This window comes from Molossus molossus, unplaced genomic scaffold (assembly GCF_014108415.1).
Source record: "Molossus molossus isolate mMolMol1 unplaced genomic scaffold, mMolMol1.p scaffold_m16_p_9, whole genome shotgun sequence".
In the NCBI taxonomy this organism is placed as follows: Eukaryota; Metazoa; Chordata; class Mammalia; order Chiroptera; family Molossidae; genus Molossus; species Molossus molossus.
This window is the reverse complement of record NW_023425403.1, coordinates 94,175,307-94,197,028: the sequence shown is the minus strand read 5'-3', so window position 1 is coordinate 94,197,028 and position 21,722 is coordinate 94,175,307. Positions and strand designations below refer to the sequence as shown.

Here is a 21,722-nt window from a genome sequence, read left to right as displayed (position 1 = left end):
AGGGGAGTTTTTCTTACTTGCTGTTTTGGGGAAGGGGAAAGGAAAAAGGGGGGGGGCAGTTTTTTTTTTTTTACCTTCCCAAATAGAAAAGCCAGCAGTTTCTAGGTTTGGCAAGATAAAATTGCCAGGTGCTTCTCATGAATTCTGGGAAGGTCACAACAAAGTAAAAAGGGACCTTGAGAAATAATCTGTACCAAGATATTCGGCTGAGGTATTTTGAAACCTATAGACAGGAGGGTATATAATGCCTCAAACCCCCACCCAATCGCTCTTCAGATTAGCAGAGAGTCCATATGCGTTTCATAAGCCAGATATATAGATTTGCTTGCCTTGCTTCTTTAATAAATTTACATGTTTCACTTTCTTAATAAATTGGCTTTATCACAACAGAATCATCTGAAATCTCTCCTTGAGAAGATAAGAATTTGTTGAGAAGACAAGTTTGTTGGGAACAGCCCTCTCCCTTCAACTCAGGGGACTGTCTGACAATACCTCTCTGATGTCTGTGAGAAGTGACTGTAATAGTTTTCTTATAAAATTTACTATTCTAAAAATATGTTAGCTACTGAAATTGAGACTACTTTTGAGTAATAAAAGATTTCTTTAAAACATACTGATGATGCTAGACTATATTTTCAGAGATTTAAACCTGAAGGCTCCAAATTATAGCAGTTAAAATGATTATAATTTATCAATAATATGTAGTAGTAATAATCAAAATCTAGTAAATATACTTTCTCAACACTTTAGCAAAGCAATGATAGACAAATATTTATAGGATAGTGATTCTAATAAAGTAACTTTCAATTTTTCTTTTCCTAGTCTGGGTATATCTTTGATTAATTCCTTATAAAATAAATTTGTTTAGGGTTTGGAAGACTGACAGTCTAATAATAATGAAGAAATGAAAAACTTTCCCACCTATTTATCTATACCATAATTTTCTTTTCTAGTATTGTTCTTCACACAAAGCTGGTTTATAGTGGTTTGGAGACTTAAAATTCTATTTGCCCTTCTTATACAAAAAGCTTTTTTGAAGAAGAGATACATTTGTTCATTCCTTCCCTAGCAGGTTTTATAGGCTGTGCATTTCCTGTCTCTGATGGATAGAAATTTTTATTTAATATAAAAACTAATTTATATAGTTTACCAGTAATAGATCTTACATTTTGTCTTTAAATTATTATTATTTTTTTAATCCTCACCCGAAGACATTTTTCCAGTTTTTGTTCAGACAGAGTGGGAGGGAGAGAGAGGAAGAGAGAGAGAGAGAAACATCGACGTGAAAGGAACACATTGAGTGGCTGGCTGCCACCAGCACAACCAACCAGGGCCGGGGACAAACTGCAACCGAGGTATGCGCCCTTAGCGGCAACTGAACCCGGGTCTCTCTGGACCGCAGGCCGATGCTCTAACCACTGAGCCAAACCAGCCAGGGCTTTAAATTATCTTTAATTAACTTAACATAATTAGGCAGACCTGCTTCAGACCAAGAAAATACCAGCGAGTGCTCTAGATTGGGACTAGAAATGTACATACCTTTCATCAACGTTAAATTGTTACTTATAGTTGCTTCATTCACTAGAATCATTGCTTGAATGTATTCTGTTCAGGAAAGGAGAAAAGAATGAAAGCATTCAGCAGCAGTATCACCTTTATTCATGGTCCCAGCTCCTGTGTTAAACAATTTACATACTTTATCTCATTTAATCTTCACAACTCCTCTGAGAGGTTCTTATGAGTATATGCATTAGAGACAAAGATATTGAAGCTTAGCAGCTAAGCTATTATTATAATAGCAGTTAAGCTAGGAAGTGGTACTGGATTCAAACCTAGGTAAATCAGACTCATAAAGGAATGAAAAGGAATATTAAAATAAAAAACAGTACTAATTTTTTTTGACAAGCACATAAAAAATTAATACTATAAGAACATCCAAAAAGTATTCAGAATAGTCTGAGAAAAAATAAATAACAGTGTGGGGGAATATGTTTTACAACCAACCAGAGTTGAAGGGAAAAAAAACAAAACCTTGGATGACTGAATTGAATGCCTATGTAGAATGCATGTTTTGCTTTCAGAAGACTAGTAAGGCACGTTCTGCTTAAAACAGGCAAAATACAGTTATATGTACTTTTTTATTTCAAAAACACTAGTTGTCACTAAATGATGAATGGATAATTTTTGTTATTTTTTCTATATGTACCAAATGTTGTACAATAAGCAGACATTACTTCTGCAATATGCCCTCCCTGCCATGAAAGATAAAAAAGAAAATGGGTGGGGGGTAAAGGTAGCCTGAGATAAAGAGATAAATTCAGTAGCTACTGTTCAAAGTAAGCATCTTCCCCACTTTTACAAAATAGCCATGGTATAGTAAAAGCAAGTTTTTATAGAAGCAGAGCATATACACATAATAAAAAGCAAATACAACTGATGTAAAGTTCTTATAAAACAAAATCATTTGACTTTTATTTTATTTTATTTATTTATTTATTTTTATCCTCACCCGAGGACATTTTTCCATTTTTTGTTCAGGCAGAGTGGGAGGGAGAGAGAGGAACAGAGAGAGAGAGAGAGAGAGAGAGAAACATCGATGTGAAAGGAACACATCGAGTGGCTGCCACCCGCACAACCGACCAGGGCCGGGGACAAACTGCAACTGAGGTACGCGCCCTTAGCGGGAACCGAACCCCGGTCTCTCTGGACCGCAGGCCGACGCTCTAACCGCTGAACCAAACCGGCCAGGGCCATTTGACTTCTAAAACAAACAATACCGGAAACAGAATTATGCTGCATGCCAGTGAGTACCATTAAGCATTAAATGTACTGAAAGTTTTTTTGCTTCATACCTTTATTTGTGGCAGACCCATCTTTGATCTTCTGCTTCAGTGACTGCAGCACATTTTGCACTTTCTCAAATAAGATGTCCACTTTTCCATCATCTTCCAGCTCCATCCAGAAAGCTTTTGCATCACCTAAAATAAATCAGTGAGTATTCTAAGACCTTAATAAAAATAGACTGTAGCCCTGGCCAGTTTGGCTCAGCGGTTAGAGCGTCGGCCTGTGGTCCGGAGAGACCCGGGTTCGGTTCCCGCTAAGGGCACGTACTTCGGTTGCAGTTTGTCCCCGGCCCTGGTTGGTCGTGCGGGTGGTAGCCACTCGATGTGTCCCTTCACGTCGATGTTTCTCACTCTCTCTCCCTTCCTCTCTCTCCCTCCCATTCTATCTGTACAAAAAATGGAAAAATATCCTCGGGTGAGGATAAAAAAAAAAAAAAAAAAAAAAAAATAGACTGTAGCCCTGGTCGGGTAGCTCACTTGGTTAGAGTGTCACCCTAATATACTAAGGTTGCAGGTTCAATCCCTGGGCAGGGCACATACAAGTATCAATCACTGAATGCATAAATAAGTAGAACGACAAATCAATGTTTCTCTCTCTCTCCCTTCCTCTGTCTCTTTAAAGTCAATAAATTTTTTTTTAATTAAAAAAAGAAAAAAGAAATAGATTAATTTCCCCATGGCATATGTTACAGACAATCTGTTTGGATTTTTAATAAAGTCACATTTTAATTGATCTTTCACTTTCGAGGAAGAAGATTTTGTTCACTGTATCTTAACAAAAAACTAGAAACAGGAATATGATCTAAGTATGTCACTTATTTCTGCTAATTTAAAAAATACGTTGAGAATTTTAATGAGACTATTTCTTGACTGGAAAACAAAAGGAGTGAGTTCATTCTAGGGTAGTAGTGAACATTCCTAGACACACATTCATTTAAAAACTTTTATGAATATAACTTCCACTGAGTATGGAGGTAGATGATTTCAGAATGAAATACCTCAACAATTGTTGAAATAACTAAATATCCAATAATAATACTTTTATTTATTTATTTATTTTTGGTACGTGCCCCTAGCGGGAACCAAACCCAGGACTCTCTGGTCTGCAGGCCGATGTTCCAACTGCTGGACCAAACCGGCCAGGGCAATGCTTTTAAAAATGCCTTTTAAGTCCTGGCCAGTGCGGATCAGCGTTAGAGCACAGGCCCACACACCAAAGGGTCAAGAGTTCAATTCCCAGTCAAGAGCACATACCTAGGTTGCAAGATTGATCCCTGGGGTCGGGGCACATGTAGGAGGCAACCAATCCATGTATTTCTCATATCTACGTTTCTGTTTCTCTCTCCCCCAACTCTCTCTCTCTCTCCCTCTCCCTCTCACCCACTCTCTCTGAAAAATCAACAGACAAAATATCCTCAGGTGAGGATTAACAAAAAAATAAACATTAAAAAAACACCTTTTATATTAATTTTAAATAATTACATGAAACAAAAATGTTTAAGTTTTTATAAAGTTATATAGATGATCCAAAATTGCATATGCCCAGCAAGCTAACACCTTAAAAAACTTACTAGGGAAATAATCCTTTCAAAATTAAAAACAAATATATGAGAAAGGCAATTAAAATAAATTGGCAAAAGCCAAATCTCACTTAAACCAGGTTTAAAAGTAAAAAAAATATCTAAAATATTATACACAACTTATTTATAAAATGTTAAAATTAATTGAGGACCTAAGCAAAGGAGGAATATAATAACTGCACGTTAGAAAGGTTACTTGGGAACCCATTAGGTTTAATTGAAGTTTACAAAAACACATTTTCTTCAATAAAAATTAAACCTAGAACCTATAAATTCTCTAAGTTTGGCAATGGAGTAGGAATCTTCATAAGAGACTTAGGCCTCAGAGTCCTAACTCTTCCTTGCAAAGTCACCTTATCCAAAAAAAGATCTCTGGTTAATTAGGGCTGCTGCCACAACAGCCTAAGGAAGGGTGTTGTTTCCCTGTTAACATTCTGGCCTGATGTGCAGTGCACAAGACTGCCTAATTTTAATTCCCACTGGCACAACTGAGACAATGTTTCAACATTTAAAACAACGTGTGGACAAATGGGTGAGAAATGATGTTTTAGAGGCAGGCATGAGCCATGACTTAGAGGGCCTTGTGTACAATGCTAAGCATCTTCACTTTCATATGGAAGGCTACAGGGAGGTAGTTTTTTTTTTTTTTAATCTCACCTGAGGACATTTTTTGATATTTTGTTCAGATAGAGTGTGTGTGTGTGTGTGAGAGAGAGAAACATCGATGTGAAAGGGACACATCGAGTGGTTGCCACCCGCATGACCCAACCAGGGCCGGGGACAAACTGTAACCAAGGTACATGCCCTGAGCAGGAACCGAACCCAGGTCTCTCCAGACCGCGAGCCAAACCGGCCAGGGCTACAGGGAGGTTTAAGCATCTTATAATGTGATCAGATTTGTTTCTTTTATCACTCATTTGGCAGAGAAAAAAGGGAAGAGTCAAGAATGTTTTATAAGTCTCTGAGTTAGGCAACCATATGTATATTAATGGTACTCATTGAGATAGGAAATAAAGGTAGAAGCACATATGAAAAATTCAAGTAGGGTGAGTAAAATGGATAACATGGGCCCTACAGTAAGATCTGGTCCAGATAGACAAACTTTGGAGTCAATAGCATGCAACTGCTTGCTGAAGCCACAGAGTAGATATGATTAAGGAGAACGTGTAGAGAATGAGAAGAGGGTCTTCTGTAGAAAACCAACATGTAAGGGATGAGTACAAGAAAAAGAAATCACGGAGACTGAGAAACAAACAGGTAGAAGTAGCATCTTAGAAATCAATGGAAGAATAAGAGTGATTAACAGTCTGTGCTTTGGAATTCAGATGTATGTGGGTTTGAATCCCAACACTGCCACTTAATTAGCTGTGTGATCATATCTGTAAAATAGGAATAATAACATCTTTTTCAAAGTTGATGTACATGACAGCAAGAAATTACTATATATAATTTAACAGGGAATACAGTCTTAGACAAAAGAAAGTAATCTTTAACTGTGGAATTTTAGACATCATTCAGCTAAGTGGAGAAAGGTTTTGTGAAGCAAGGCTTTCTCAGAATCTTTAAAATCATTACGTTTTTCACTGACAGATAACCAACAAAACTTACTGCTTTTAGGCAAAACCATTTGCAAAAGCACTTGATTGATTACTGTTACCATGTTTTTTCATGGATATGATTCAATACTTCATACTAGGGATTTATCTTTATTTGAGGTAGATATCTAGACAGGAAGGATTTTGAAAGATATTTAGAAATAGCTTTTTGTAGCACTATAATCCTCTGGATCATATATAACTCCTGGCTTGAGAAAACAGCAGTGATGCTAAAAGACATCAATCAGGACTTAAATTAATTTTTGTTTTTCAGTGACTATCATTTAAAACTGTTAGAAATGTCAATACATGATACCAAATTATTCCAACAGGACGTACTTAACAACAAATTATTTAAAAAGTAAACAGGGCCCTGGCCGGTTTGGCTCAGCGGTTAGAGCGTCGGCCTGCAGTCCCGAGAGACCGGGGTTCAGTTTCCGCTAAGGACATGTACCTCGGTTGCAGTTTGTCCCCAGCCCTGGTTGGTCGTGTGGGTGGCAGCCACTCGATGTGTCCCTTTCACATCGATGTTTCTCTCTCTCTTCCTCTCTCCCCCTCCCACTCTACCTGAACAAAAAATAGAAAAATGTCCTCGGGTGAGGATTAAATAAATAAATAAATAAATAAATAAAAAGTAAACAGGGAAAATGCTTAGTCTTGGACTGGATTAATAAAGAGGACACTGGCAATATAATTTAAGAAAATAAAGTCAATCAGAAAATACTGAAACTATCTGCTTGAAGAATGAATAAATAAATGTAACTAAGTAATCATATTTATTTGTTCTGGGATTTTAATATATTGTTCCTTATGATATCCTTACTATCTTATACTGTTAGGTTAACTTTTCATATTTCAATTGCTCTTGTTCCTCACCTCCTCCTTCTTGATCATTTTTCTTCATCTTCTTGCTATGGAAAATTTAACCACAGTAATATTAAGAAAAGAGGTAAGCAACCTATCTGATAAACAAGATTAAGAGATTCAGTTAATAACTTTTTTGAACAAAGAGACTAAATGAGTAGTATCATCAGAAGAAATATTTGACTGACTTTCATTTAAACTGTGGACTGTATAGATTGTTACTACAATGTGAACAATTTTAGTTTCTTGTTCCTTTACTTCTTTGCACATTACATGTATGCTGAGAGTTATACTCTAAAACTGCAAATATTTCAGAATATTTCACTAGAAGACAGTTATAAGGAATACAGGTATTTGGGTTGAAAATCTAATTAGTATACTAACATTGCTCCTACTTGCCTCCAAAATGAAGAGTACTATCTGACAACTACTGTCTCTCTAAACTTGCTCCCTTATTAGCTACATATGATTACTTATTACAAGAACACAATCATGAAGCAAGAAGTATAGCAGTTTTGTACATTATATACACTATGTCTCCCAATCTCACTTGAGATCAAACATCTTTTTAAATATGCAATGCTCATGAATCAAACCAATTTGAATTCATTTACTAGATATATATGGTGTACTTAACAAGTACACTGATAATGACCTACATACACAGAAATATATACATTTCTTTAAAAAGTTATATTTCTCTATCTCCTTTGAGGCGCTTTAGGACCTCTAAGACATCTTTGAGTCTGTGATCAATCAGCAAAGTGTGGTCTATGACCTCTTAAGGGTCCCTAAACCCTTTCAGAGAATATGCTAGGTCAAACTATTTTTTCAATAATACTAAGATATTATTTGCCTTTTTTTATTCTATATTGGCATTGATGGTACAAAAACACTAGCGAATACAAGTGTCAGTGTCTTATCATGAATCAAGGCAGGGGTACCAACTACCAGTAAGTCACTGTATTCTTCACCATCAATTTCAACTTTAAGAATGTTCTTGATTAGCACAGTACAATGGCTCAAGAAAAAGCACTAGTAAGACTGCTTGAATTGTAAGCCAAATTAGGGGCTTTGTTTTTCCCCCCAAAGAAAATCCTTTTTCATTAAAAAAAAACACACAATAATAACAATTATGGTTTTTCAGACTTGGGTGTTTAGCATACATTTTCTTGAAAAATGAACAGAGTGAGACTATCACTTGAAGGACAAAACTGACAGCATTTTTGCTGGTAACTACCAAGGTAAATTTTTAATTTGGAAACCTTGCATCTGCCCTGGTAAGCTTGACAACTTCTCAATAATTAATGACTTTGTGATGAGATTGGTAGCAATATTAACAAATGTGATTTTTTTTTTTATCCTCATCCAAGGACATTTTTGCATTCATCTTCAGATAGAGCAGGAGGGAGGGAGGGAGGCAGGGAGGGAGGGAGGGAGAGAGAGAGAGAGAGAAACATCAATGTGAGAGAGACACACCAACTGGTTGCCACCCGTACAACCCCAACCAGGGCTGGAGACAAACTGCAACCGAGGTACATGTCCTTAGCGGGAACAGAACCAAACCTGGGTCTCTCTGGTCCACGGGCTGACATTCTAACTGCTGAGCCAAACTGGCCAGGGCATCAAATGTGATTTTTTAATAGTATATGATGAAATATGTCAACATTTGGAAAAATCTGCATTATGCACTGAACCAATATTTTTCAAATGGACAATGCATGATGTTATAAAATCATACATGTGTAAAAGACCTATTCAAGTGGACAATGCATGATGTTATAAAATCATACATGTGTAAAAGACCAATGAATTTTAATATAACAGACTGTAAAAAAACTCACTGATACCATACTATAACTAACCCTGAAGAAATGATTACTTGTTGAATTCTAAAGCTGTATCAGAGAAAAATACCCAGCCCTGGTCAGTGTGACTCAGTTGGTTGAGTGTTGTCCGGTGCCCTGAAAGGTTACACTGGTTTGATTTTTGGTCAGGACACTTCCCAGGTTGTGGGTTTGGTCCTTGATCAGGGGATGTGCAGAGGCAACAGGTCGATGTTTCTCTCTCACATCCATGTTTCTCTTTCTTTCTCTCCCCTCTTCCTCTCTCTAAAATCAATAAAAACATATTTAAAACACAAACAAAAAATATCGACAATTATCTAAAATGCTATTAAAATATTCTTCCCTTTTCCAATTTCTTGTCTGTGTGAAGTTTCATTTTCTTCATACATTTTAGCCAAAGCAACATATCCCAACAGATTGAATGCAGAAGTAGACATGAGAATCTCTTGTATTAAGCCAACTATTAAAGATCTATGAAAATGTAAAACAATGTTCTCACTAATTTTTGTTTTAGAAAATAGTTATTTCTCATAAAAATATAATTAGATTTAAATGAGGCAGTGGATTTTTAAAAAAAATCCTCACCGAGGACATGTTCTTTTAAAAAAATTGATTTTAGAGAGCGAAGCAGGGAGAAAGAGAAACATTGACGTGAGAGAGAAACATCTGTCGCTTGCCTCACACACACCCTGGCCTGGGATCAAACTGGCAACCTAGGTATGTGCCTTGATGGGAATCAAACCTGCATACTTTTGGTGTACGGGATGATGTTCCAAAAACTGAGCCACCAGGGCAGGACTCAATTACCATTTTGAAGCTTCTCAGTTTAATTTCTAATACGGTAAATATGAACATGTATTATCCACATAAGCAAAAGCAGTTAAGCATTTTAAATACTATTAAGAGTATAAAGTAGTCCTGAGAGTAAAAAAAAAGTTTAAGAACCACTGGCCTAGATAACAGTTCAGTGAAATCAGTACTATATGATTTGTATAACAATCCATATATTATAAGTACATTAAAAAGCATTAAAACTATTCTGTACAATACTATAATAGTAGATACATTATGCATTTATCAAAACCCAAAGAATTTTAAAATACAAAGAGTAAACCTTAATGTATACAAATTTTAAAATATCATTTAAGAGGTAAGGGATCCTAGGAAAGAATGAATGCAGACTATGACAAGAGCATCTAACTGTATTAAAAATGTATAGACAGCATCAGCCTGTTCACCGAAGGATCAAGGGCACATACCTGGGTTGCAGGTCCAATCCCCTGTCCCTACCAGGTTGCGTGCGGGAGGTAACCAATAGATGTGGCTCTCTCACATCTCTCCCCCCAACACCCCTTCCACACTCTCTAAAAATCAATGGAAAAAAATATCTTTGAGTATTAACAACAACAAAAGTATAGACAGCTTCACTGAAGGGCTGGGTGGAAAAGGTACTGACCTAAGTAACTTCAGAAATAAGTGAAGTCTTTACAACTACAAGTAACAGGAACTGTGCACAAGCACTGCAGTTTCCCACCTGGGAATAAATTGACATTTCTAATACTGCTATACATATACAGGCATACCTTGTTCTACTGTGCTACGCCTTACTGTACTACACAGATGTTGCATTTTATACAAAATGAAGGCAAAACCCTCCACCAGCAAGAAGATTACAACTTGCTTTGATATTTTTTTGTGGTTGTCGGGAACCCACACCCAGTATCTCCAAGGTATGCCTATATACAGGAATAGAGCAATTAAGTAAATGGATAACAGGTGGATGGAGCCACATTCTTTGTTGGAGTGGACGTTTACAGGTAAGTGAGGAGAGAAGGCAAGAATGACCCACGTGGTAATGGACTAGAGTTGGAGACATCAATATAAACTCGTGTTTAGCTTAACAAAGACACACATGTTTACATATAGAAATACATATAGATATGTGTATATATAGGTTAGTATACACGTATATTTCCATGCTCTGTCAGCTTAGGGGGCCTAAAGCAACAGAACGCCAGTAACAAGGAGAATACCTATTGCCCATATCTTGGTTTCTAATACCATTTCCAATAAAAGGAACCAGGCCTCATTCAAGAAAGGGCTGATTCAAGGACTGGGGCAGGAAATATACATGAGCCTGGAGCATCTTCTAACACCAAAAAATAAGGAAGCACTAAAAAACAAAAACGAAGCAAACCAAAACCCACCTACATTAATGGGGGCATATTAAGGGGACACAGCCAACTGAAAGAGCTCCCAATGGCCAATTCTGGGACAATTTGAATAAGAAAATAAAACAGTACTAGATTATAACCCAAAGTATAAAATAGGCATCCATTACTCCATACTGATATAAATAAATGACTGAATACAAATTATCCCTTGTAGAATAATTCCAAATAATTAATGTAAATATTCTATTCTAAAAGAAGAGTACAAATCCCCATAAATTGTGGGCTGCACACAGTTATTTCTTGTCAAAGAGTACAGCAGGGAAAGGGAGATTTAAACAAAAGTCACTTATAGTGGAGAAATCAGATAAAATTGTCAGCCAGATGATCAAGTTCAGTATCAACAAGTGAGAAGCCATACTAATAACTATACCCTTGATATGATGTGGTAAAATGGCACTTTACCTCCCACAACCTTATAATCCCAGTCTAATCTGGAGAAAAAAAAAGAGTCAATAATTCCAGTAGAGAGATATCCTAAAAAGTATCTGGATACAAAATCCTACAAAATCAAAAACAAAAAAGTGAGAGAAACTGTCACATCCAAGAGGATCCTAAGGAGATGTAATGTAATGACAAGTTAATGTAATGTGGCATCCTTGGTGGAATCTTGGAACAGAAAAAGATATGAGGTGAAAACTAAGGAAATAGGAATAAATAGGAATAAACCATGGACCTTAGTTCATAATAATGTATCATTAACTGTAACATATGTATCAGCCAAATGTAAGATGTTAATCATAGGCAAAACTGGGCGCAGGGAATATGGGAACTTTCTGCACTATCCTCTCAAGCTTTCTGTGAATCTAAATGTTTTCTTAAAAGTAAATATTTTTATTTTTAATTTTTTTTAATCCTTACCCAAGGACATTTTTTCCATTTTTTGTTTAGATAGAGTGGGAGGGAGGGAAGAAGGGAGGGAGGAAAAGAGGGAGGGAGGGAGGGAGGGAGGGAGGGAGGGAGAAACATCAATGTGAAAGGGACACATCGAGTGGTTGCCACCTGCATGACCCTAACCAGGGCCAGGGACAAACTGCAACCGAGGTATGTGCCCTTAGCGGGAACTAAACCAGGGTCTCTCTGGACCGCAGGCCAACGCTCTTAACTGCTGAGCCAAACTGGCCAGGGCTAAAAAGTAAATATTTTTAAAAAGTACCTTAAAGTACTGACTTAGCATTATAGATACACAATCAATTATAGATTCAGTTGAAATTGCTGGCAACATCAGAATAAACCCTTAATTCCTTAGAATTCAGAAAAGGCACATGCAATGAAACACCTTGAAAATTCCACAATTTAGCTTAAGTAGTCTGCATACTTTTAAACAAAGTGTAATAATGGTTTTTCAACCTACCATTTTTTTCTCCCATCTTTTGGTTTGTTTATAAACATAAAACTCTTCAGTTAACTTTATCAAAGGACTGAATCACTTTGATTGAAGAATATAACTGGAATCTAGCTGTGGTCTCTGAAATTTGCAGTCTTCAGAGAAAATACATTATTAAACCATTCTAAACCCAGTATTCTTTGATACTTGAATGTTTCAATAGAAATTGTGGTTGAAGAATTTTCAGAAATGACTAGTCCAACATAATGACAAGTCCACGAATCTTCATCAATTAAATATTTACAGTTGTATCAGATCACTGACAATATCTTTATAAAAATAAAAATCAACTCCATCTTTTGGTCCATAAACGCATAAAACATTCTGCAAAGAAAACAATAAAAAATGGTGCATATTTATAAAGAATAAAATATATAAGAAGAGACTGTTATATAACAATAGCTCTATCTTTTAAAACACCATGAACTATTATGAAAAAAGTGCATATTAACTGGAAAAGTGCATAAAATATCAAAATTAGGAAAATTACAGAGAAATTAAGAAACACCCATATTTAATATATTTTTAATTAACATAAATTATCCCCACTTTATAAATGCATTATAAAACTTTAAAAAATGGGTATAAATGCTAACTACCTCATAGGGTTGCAGTGAGAATAAGACTTAAACACTTAGAATAGTCCCTGGCACATACAAAGAACAAAATAAATGCCAGCAATAATTATTACTCTTTCAGTAAATATACTTTTAAAACAAAATCTGGATTTTAGTATATATAATTTTTTATAATCTTTCATTGAAAACATATTATGTGCTTTCCCTCAGTCATTAATATTTTTCTATAATATGACTTTTAAATGACTGTATAATGAATGTACTTTGATCAATAATACATATATTAAAATACACTAAAGAATTTAGATAATTAAAAATTTTTAAATTATTAATTAGTAATGTAAATAAAGCTCTATATTGAACATTTAGACTTTCAATTTCTTCAGTAATAAATGCTAGAATATGCTTTATGCATATCTATGTTTTTTCCTTAAGATATACATCTAGAAGTAGAACTAATGGGTCAAAAAGAGATCAACAATTTTCAGTCTCAAGACATTAGTTAACTTATGGTAAATTTTTCTCCCACTTCCCAACCCACAGAAATGTTAGAATATCTTTTAAAACTTAAAAATATGTAGTCATGCTGAAAACAAAAAGGGAATTCTCGATGGACCAAGTCTGTGAGACCTCTCTGGGGAAAGGAAACAGAAGAGAAGCTGTAGAGATCATGCCAACCATCATAACATAGCAAATGGAAGAGCAAAACCTCAAAGGAGTTGAGTGCACAATCAAGAGACATCAAACAGCTAAGGAAAGCTATACCAAGAAAGAGACTTAACAAACCCACAAACGGATGGGCTTAAATTCAAGAGACTAAATAGAGCAACCTGAAAATAATTTTAAAACAAATGTTACTGGCCCCGGCTTGTGCGGCTCCGTGGTTAGAGTGTCTGCCTGCAGACCAGAGAGTCCCAGGTTCAGTTCCCACTAAGGGCACGTACCTTGGTTGCTGTTTGTCTCAGGCCCCAGTTGGGGTTGTGTGGGTGGCAACCACTGGATGTATCTCATGTTGTTGTTTTTCTCTCTCTCTCTCTTCCTCCGTCTCTCCCTCCCACTCTATCTGAAGATAAATGCAAAAATGTCCTCAGGTGAGGATAAAAAAACCAAAAAAAACCCCACATAAATGTTATTGTATTTAATATCCTCAAAGAGCAAAAGAAGGAAACCTCATCCATGAAATAACATACAGTTTTGAAAAATAACCAATTAGATATCTTGAATATAAAAACAGTTGTTGAATAACCTCAACAGATGACTGAATAACAGCACAGACTCAGATGAAGAGAGATTTAGCAATCTGGAAAATTGAGTTGAATAATTCACTCAAAACACAGAGCAATGAAATAATAAGAGGAGGAATAAAATAGAGAGAATGAAGAGGCAATAAACACCAAGAATTTCTCAGACATGGAAAACACATAAGCCCACTATGGGTGCAATGAGTGCGAGGCAGGATAAAATTCTTAACACACACCATTAAACAAACTGTGGGTAAGCTTCAGAATATTAAGAATGAAAACAGCACTGGCAGGTTTTCTCAGTGATTAGAACATCAGTCTTCAGACCAAAGAGTTGCAGATTTGGCCCAGTGGTGTAGCTCAGTGGATTGAGCGATGTCCCATAGACTGAGAGGTGCAGGGTTCGATTCCTGGTCAGGGCACATGCCTGGGTTGTGGGCTCAATCCCCAGTACAGGGAGTGCAGGAGGCAGTGATTGATGGTTCTCTCTCACATGGATATTTCTCTCTCTCTCAAAAAAAAAGTAAAATAAAAAAGTTGCTGGTTCAATTCCCAGTCAAGGGCACATACCTGGGTTGCAGGTTTGATCCCCAACCCTGGTTGGCATCATACAGGAGGCAACCAGTCACTCTATCACTTTCACATCGATGTTTTTTTCTCTCTCTGCCTCTATCTAAAAATCAGTAGAGAAATATCCACAAGTGAGGATTAAAAAAATAACAATAAAAAAAGTCTTAGAAGCTTCCAGAAAAATCTGAAAGAATGTGTATCAGACTTCTCATCAGAAATGCCAGATGTTAAAGGAAAATAAGTCTGAACTCAGAATACTATTTCAGCCAAGCTATCTTTCAATACTGAAATTAAAAAAAAATAGAGAATTTTACAGACATTCAGAGTCTCTCTGAAAGAAGTAAGCACTTCATGAATAAAAACCAAAAAGGAGGTACTGAGGTACAAGAGCAATAGTGAGCAAATGAGTAAAACACATTAATATTAAATAAACACAGATTAAAAATGGTTGCTATTAACAAAACAAAAGTGCTAGAGACATACCATGGGAAATTATATTAGGAGGGGTGTTGAGAGGGGGTGTTGCAAGATCAGAAAAAATGAAGTAGAAGCAAGTGAAGTTCTTCATAGGGAGGATATTAATAATAATTAAATTTAGACTTTGTTAGAAAAAAAATTAAGAACTGTATTGATCATGTAAATCTACTAAAAAGAAAACAGATACAACAAAGACAACTACGGGCTAACCTCAATGTAAAAGGAGAAATTAAAAAATAAGGCATGAAAGATATAAAGAGAAGCAAGGTAAATAAGATGACAAGAAAAAGGCCAAATATGTTAATAGCCACGCAAAAAGGTGAAAGTGTTAATCTTACATTAAAAGAAAGACTCTCAGATTGGATTCCAAGCAAAACCTAGTTATGGTATTTTTAATTAAAAAGATCCACTTAAATCATACAAAATATCACTGAAAAGTTGAATGGAGGGAATGTAAAAAAAGACATACCAGAAAATACAAGAAACAATCATATCAAACAAAATAGAATTTAATATGAAAACCAATAAAAGAGACAAATATTTTACACTGACAGAACAATTCACCATGACTATCTGATTGAAATTATTGACTTCATATCAAGTAGGCTTAAGAAGTAAAAATCCCAATTAAAGGAACAAGTATTAAAAAAAAAGAAATTTTAAGAGAACGGTTAAAGATTTTACAAGAGCTGCATGCCACACATCCCCACCTCTCTCTCCCAGGATACCAAGGAACAGGTAATTTCTATAGTATACAAAAGTTCCAGAGCCAGTAAAGTATGGGAAGCTATAGTAGTTTTTTTGGTTTGAGATTAGTATAACCTTGACATGTAAATAAAGAAACTCAAGGCCGAAAGAATTTATGGGCATAGAAGCATAAACAGTAAGTAAAAATATGCATCAGTAGACTAAAAGTATATCATTAATGTATGGTTTATCCTAGAAATACCTAGAAAGTTGAACACTGGAAAGTTTCTCAATGTAAATTTTTATGTTAACAGATAAATGGAGGAGAAAACTATCATCTCAGATGCAGAAAAACAAAATTTTGAAAATCAATGAGAGTCAATAACTATTGCAGGGAGGAGAGAAGAGGGCAAACTCTTAGTAAACTAATAATAAAAGAGAACTCTTTAACCTGATAAACACTATCTACTAAAACCATGCAGCAAACATACGCAGGATGAAACGTTGGAAACATTTTCATTAAAGTAAGGCATAGGATGAGGACACATGCCACCACTGCTCATATTCAATATTATACTTAAAGGCAGTAAAATAAAAAGAGACCTAAAAATTGTAAAGAAGAGAAAAATCTGGAATCAGCAAAAAAAAAAGTTAAAAGTTAAAAGTCAAGCAAAGAGTTGACAGAAAATGTAACATATTTTAACAAGAGTAACCAATAAAAAGGACATAGCCCATTAGACATTAGACACTGAAGAAATTTTTTAAAAAGTATATGGGATACACAGCATCCAGGACACAAAAGGAACTCCTTCAATCATTAAGAAAAAGAAATAGAAAATGGGTACTTCAGCGCTGGCTGGTTTGGCTCAGCTGTCAGTTGTCGGCTGGGTGACCAGAGAGTTGCAGGTTCCATCCCCAGCCCTGGTCTGGGTCCTGTGGGACACAACCAATCCAATCTCTCTCTCTCACAGTGATGTTCCTCCCTCTCTCTCTCTCCCTCCCTCCCTCCCTCCCACTCTATTTAAAATCAATTGGGGAAAAAAATATCTTCGGGTGAGTATTAACAACAATGAAAGTACTTGAAAGGTCTTTGTTAGGTACAAGAATGGGCGGGGGCGAGAGGGAATAATTTGGGGGCTGTGGATTGTTATAATTATCCATCTGTAAAGTTCTAATTTTGTAAAAGGAAATGTAAAAGTGTACTAAAATTTTAAAGTATATAATTTTCAAAAAGGGATTGTCCATTTTAACGCTTTCTGCAGCATATTGCTAAACTGCTTTCCAGAAAAGTTTTACCAATTTATACTTCCACCTACAGTATATAAGCACACTCATTAATAGATTCTTTAAAAAAAAAAAAGCTCTCACCAATGTTGTTCACAAATTCTAAAAATTTAAAAACAACAACTTACAAAAGTAAAACATATTTAGTGGAGAAATTTGCAAAACGTAGTAAAGCATAAAGAAGAAAATTTAAATCACTCATCTCACCATCCAAAGACAACCAATGTTAATATTTTGGAGTGTAACAGGGATTTTAAAATTTGTTCATCTATTTCTCCTTCTCACGCTCTCATTTTGGCAGAATAGTCAGTTTCACTTCTATTTACTGTTCCTTTTCATTTTTAATAGGGTCTTATGAAACTGTAACCATTTCCTCTGTTCTTTATGTTTTAATTATAACAGTAAAGAACATAATTTGAGTATAAATCATGTGTCAAGCACACTTCTAAATACTTCACTTGTTCTTATTCTGCATAACAATCAGATAAATTACCATGACTGTTTTTCTAGTGAAAGTGGCAGAAATATAAGGAACCAGGCAGGATGGTTTCAGAGTTCATGTTTTTTTATTCCACTCTACCGCCTCAGTTACCTTTTTTCTTAGCCTCATTCATTAAAACATACATAACTTATTGCAGGTTTCCACAAGCCGAAGAGCACAGTTAATTATACTGTTCCTTATTTTAATTACTCATTGGAGAATTACTTACTGGGTTGTGGCTAATGAGTCAGGACTCCGTGATCGTGGATAAATGATTTTACTTACTTAGGGCTTGTGTAGCCTTACCTGAGAAATGGGTCAGTGGTTAAACGTTCAAGTTCTGCTTCTGGATTTTATGCTGCAGTCCATTTCCTGCAGCCCCTTTCAAAGCCTCGGATTCGCGGGTGCTTACGATCACCTCACATTGAGGTGTACACAGCGAGACAGAGACTGAAATGGGGGATGAGAACTCTACGCCCGCAGTCCCTTCTCCAGCCGAGGACTGCACGTGGGGAAAAGCAGGGAGTCTGCAAGGGCTCCCCAGCGTTCCCAGGTCCTGGGCCTGAGGACCCGTCCGGGCTCCACCCCCAGCCGAGCCTCGGCTCCACCGGCTCCACTGCGTTTTCCTTGCGGTTCGCCCGCTCCGTAGGCGAGGCTGCGTTCACCAGCGGGTCCGGACCCTCTCCAACTCCCAGCCACCAGCACCCCACGGCCCCCGGTGCCCCCTGGCCGGGAAGTACTTCACCATTTACTAGCTCTCGCCTAGGCCGGAGGAAGGACCGCCCAATCTGTAACACCCAGGCCTACCAAACGCGAACCCTAAAAGGGAGGAGTCGGGCACCTCCTGGCCGTGTGCCCATTGGTTGCACACCCCACTGAGCCCACGCCTCAGGCCTCCGAGCGCGTACCGCCCGCTAGGCGGCTGCGCTGCAGCGCGCCGTCTCCCGATTGGCTGACAGTGCTCTCGAGTTCTCTCGCGCTCTCTCGCCGGGCCAATGGGGATAGCCGCAGTCGAGAGGCCGGCTTCGCTGAAGTGGTGGCGCAGCTGCTTCCTCCGGTAGGTGTTCGGCTGCCATCTTGTGTGTGGCTGAGACTGGGCTTCTTGGCAATTGAAACTTCACCTAGTGGCTCAAGGTGTAGAGGGGTCCTGAGGGAGCTGTGGAGGAGAGGAGGGGTCTGAGGGAACAGATCCGGCGTCTTCTCGCTTCCTTGAAAAAGAACGGTCTTCTTTGCCTAGTTCTCAGCCCTGTGTAGGGAGCTGTGAATGGTGGTGGTGGCGGCTTCCGTTTGTTCGTCATTGTGAGGGCTTGGAGGGGCCTGTGATGCCTTAAAATTGATTCCTTAAATTCCAGGGAGCTATTCCAGTCGTCATTGTCTCGGAAAGATTCTGACCATCAACCTTTACTGATAAAGGAAGTTGGCTGATGGACTGCCTGGTTCAGAAAGGAAGAAGGCTGGTAATCAATGAAAGGGGGAGAGGGGACTACCTCACCGTGAGGCTCGGGTTCGAAAGAGATGTCTTTATTTCAGTTGGTGGCGAAGGAGCCGCTGCTCAAGTGTTTGTCCTTCTCCGTAGTTATCCTTTGACTAGGGCGTCAGGTACTGCGTTTGGGCAGTTTTGTTCATTAGTGTGCGGCCAACGTTCCTGCAGTGGTCTTTTTTAAAAGCTGGAAAGTGCTGGCCTTTGTAAGAAACAGTGGAAGTGAAGGAAGAATTTTGTCAAATCTTGGTTTCCCTGATCTATAGAAGATGTCGAAATTTCTGGGTCTGCCTTGACATGCTTGGTTGCTTTGTCCTGAGTCTTGGGGAGGCTTTTCTAAGGGAAAGTATTCCAACTTCTGAGCTCTTTTTTTGCTTGGAAGGAAGGAGACAAGAAGCACCTCTTTTTCTTCCTCTCTCTCTCTTTTTAAATCGAAGTAGTAAGCAAGAATTGTCTTTCATTTGAGGGGGAAATGTTATCAGATCCAAAAGCCTAGTCAATAAAAGACTAATATTTTGTGATTAACTTTCGCAGTTTTGACATGCATGAGAAGAAAGCAAAGATATTCATCTTACTGCCTTGAGTTTAGTGTTCAATTATTCAAGGTTAACTGATAACCTGGCAGAGTCAACATCAGAACCATGTATTTTGTTGCAGGAATACCAAAGAAAACAACAGTAAAATAATTGAACATTTAAGTATTTTCTTTAAAATTTTGCTTTCTAATTCACGAGTCTTATAAAATATAAATTGCAAGGGTTCAAGTATCAATTTAATTTTTTTGTTTTATTTTTTCACTTAGTGATTTGAGAGAGAGAGAGGAAGGGAGAGAGAGAAATATCGATTTGTTGTTCCATTTATTTATGAATTCATTGGTTGATTCTTGTATGTGCCCTGATTGGAGATCGAACCTGCAACCTTGGCATATTAAAGGATGTTCTAACCAACTGAGCTACCCAGACATGGCCTCAAGTATCAATACTTCAGTGTTGAATTGATGTCTAAGGTACATGTTAGAAATTGGTGGTTAAGAAGCACAGGTTTTCTAGAAAACTTGACATTCAGTTTGTTTGAACTATATTTGTTGCTTCCAGTTTATACACATAAAATAATATTAAGGATAGGTTCATATTCTTTTTGTGAAGTCTGTTATAAACTATACAGAAAATTAGATAATGAAGATGAGCCCTAAAGTGATAATGCTCTATTTGCCATTTTTTTCTTGAAAGCATACATTCTCGGTAAATGAATACCAAAATTATCAGTGTCTTAGATCTCTTTTGCTAGAGAAAATTTATTACTTTTCTAGTTTTTTTAAAACAACTTAAAGTCAAAATGCTTCAACTTCAAATTTACTATATTGCATAAGTATGTTCTATAATTTTAAACAGATAAGTAATTTTACTTTATTTATTTAAAACATTTTTTTTGCTCTGGCCAGTTTGGCTCAGCTGTTAGAGTGTCGGCCTGCGGACCAGAGAGTCCTGGGTTCGATTCCCACTAAGGGCACATACCTCAGTTGCATGTCCCTGGCCCCAGTTGGGGTTGTATGGGTGGCAACTAGTTGATGTCTCTCTCACATCGATGTTTCTTTCTCTCTCTTCCTTTCTCTCTTCCTCCCGCTCTATCTGAAGATAAATGCAAAAATATCCTTGGGTGTGGCTTAAAAGTTTTTTAAGCCGTACCCAAGGATACATTTCCACTGATTTTTAGAGTAGAAAGGAGAGAGAGAGAGAAATAAACATTCATATAAGAGATATACATTGATTGGTTGCCTCCCCCATGACCCTGACCAGGGCCAGAGATGGAACCTGCAACCAAGATATGAGCCCTTGACCAGGAATTGAACCTGAGACCTTTCAATCCGAGGGCCAACGCTCTAAACACTGAGCCAAACCGGCCAGGGCCAGATAAGTAATTTTAAAATAATTAGGTAAGTATCTTCAGATTTTTCATTCAGGAATTCAGTTCTCTAGACTTAATAACATAATCTGAAGATTCTTAGACATTTTTAAATTATCACTTTTGCATGAACAATATTAAGTGACTTAAGTGAAAATGATTTAACAATTGATATGTTAGAGATTACTTTTCATTGCAATCTCATAATATAAACACATTTAGATTCTTTTCTGTTACCAAGTGATGCATGCTGTATAATTATAAAAACAATTTGATAACACTTTTTAAATGAATGTGTTTTGCGACATAGTGTAAATTAAAATGTATCTAAATCAGCATAAAAATCAATAAAAACTGCTCTCAGAATCTGTTTGGAATTCTTATATTTGGTACTTTAAAAATCTGAATGATTTTGTGAGCAAAGATTTTAGAGTACTTTTTTATTCAAAATCGCATTTACAGTGTTACATGTTTCCCCCCTCAGTAACTGAAAAGCCAAACTACAAATAATAATTATTTTAAAAATTATTTTCGAAGTCTAGAAATACCTTGCTGTGCTTTGTAAGAGTTTTGATCATTCATATATATATATATATATATATTTATACTTAAATCTTCACCTGAGAATATGTTTTTATTGATTTGAGAGAGGTTGCCTTCCCTACTCGTTCCGAC

At 36.8% G+C, this 21,722-nt stretch overlaps 2 protein-coding genes across 11 annotated transcripts in view; one reads left to right on the top strand and one right to left on the bottom strand.

The window, feature by feature from the left end:
• Window positions 1-18,431, bottom strand: part of SETDB2 (SET domain bifurcated histone lysine methyltransferase 2) — a 110,520-nt gene extending 92,089 nt beyond the window's left edge. For 2 of the 5 annotated variants that reach the window (XM_036250335.1, XM_036250337.1), the window contains exons 1-5: window positions 17,972-18,430; window positions 12,315-12,671; window positions 6,895-6,929; window positions 2,853-2,978; window positions 1,540-1,605 (exon numbers count right to left, since the gene is read on the bottom strand). In XM_036250335.1, coding sequence (XP_036106228.1) covers window positions 1,540-1,605; window positions 2,853-2,978; window positions 6,895-6,929; window positions 12,315-12,352 — 265 coding nt within the window. In that variant the 5' untranslated portion in view covers window positions 12,353-12,671; window positions 17,972-18,430. Of the gene's footprint in view, window positions 1-1,539; window positions 1,606-2,852; window positions 2,979-6,894; window positions 6,930-12,314; window positions 12,672-17,971 lie in introns of all 5 variants that reach the window. The other 3 variants (XM_036250336.1, XM_036250338.1, XM_036250339.1) reach the window with 3 other exon arrangements.
• A 258-nt stretch (window positions 18,432-18,689) lies between these two features.
• The window catches only part of CAB39L (calcium binding protein 39 like), a 146,944-nt gene continuing 143,911 nt past the window's right edge, over window positions 18,690-21,722 (top strand). For 3 of the 6 annotated variants that reach the window (XM_036250116.1, XM_036250117.1, XM_036250114.1), the window contains exon 1: window positions 18,776-19,122. The gene's annotated coding sequence lies outside the window, so the exon portion shown is untranslated. Of the gene's footprint in view, window positions 18,723-18,775; window positions 19,123-21,722 lie in introns of those variants that run through there. The other 3 variants (XM_036250118.1, XM_036250115.1, XM_036250121.1) reach the window with 3 other exon arrangements.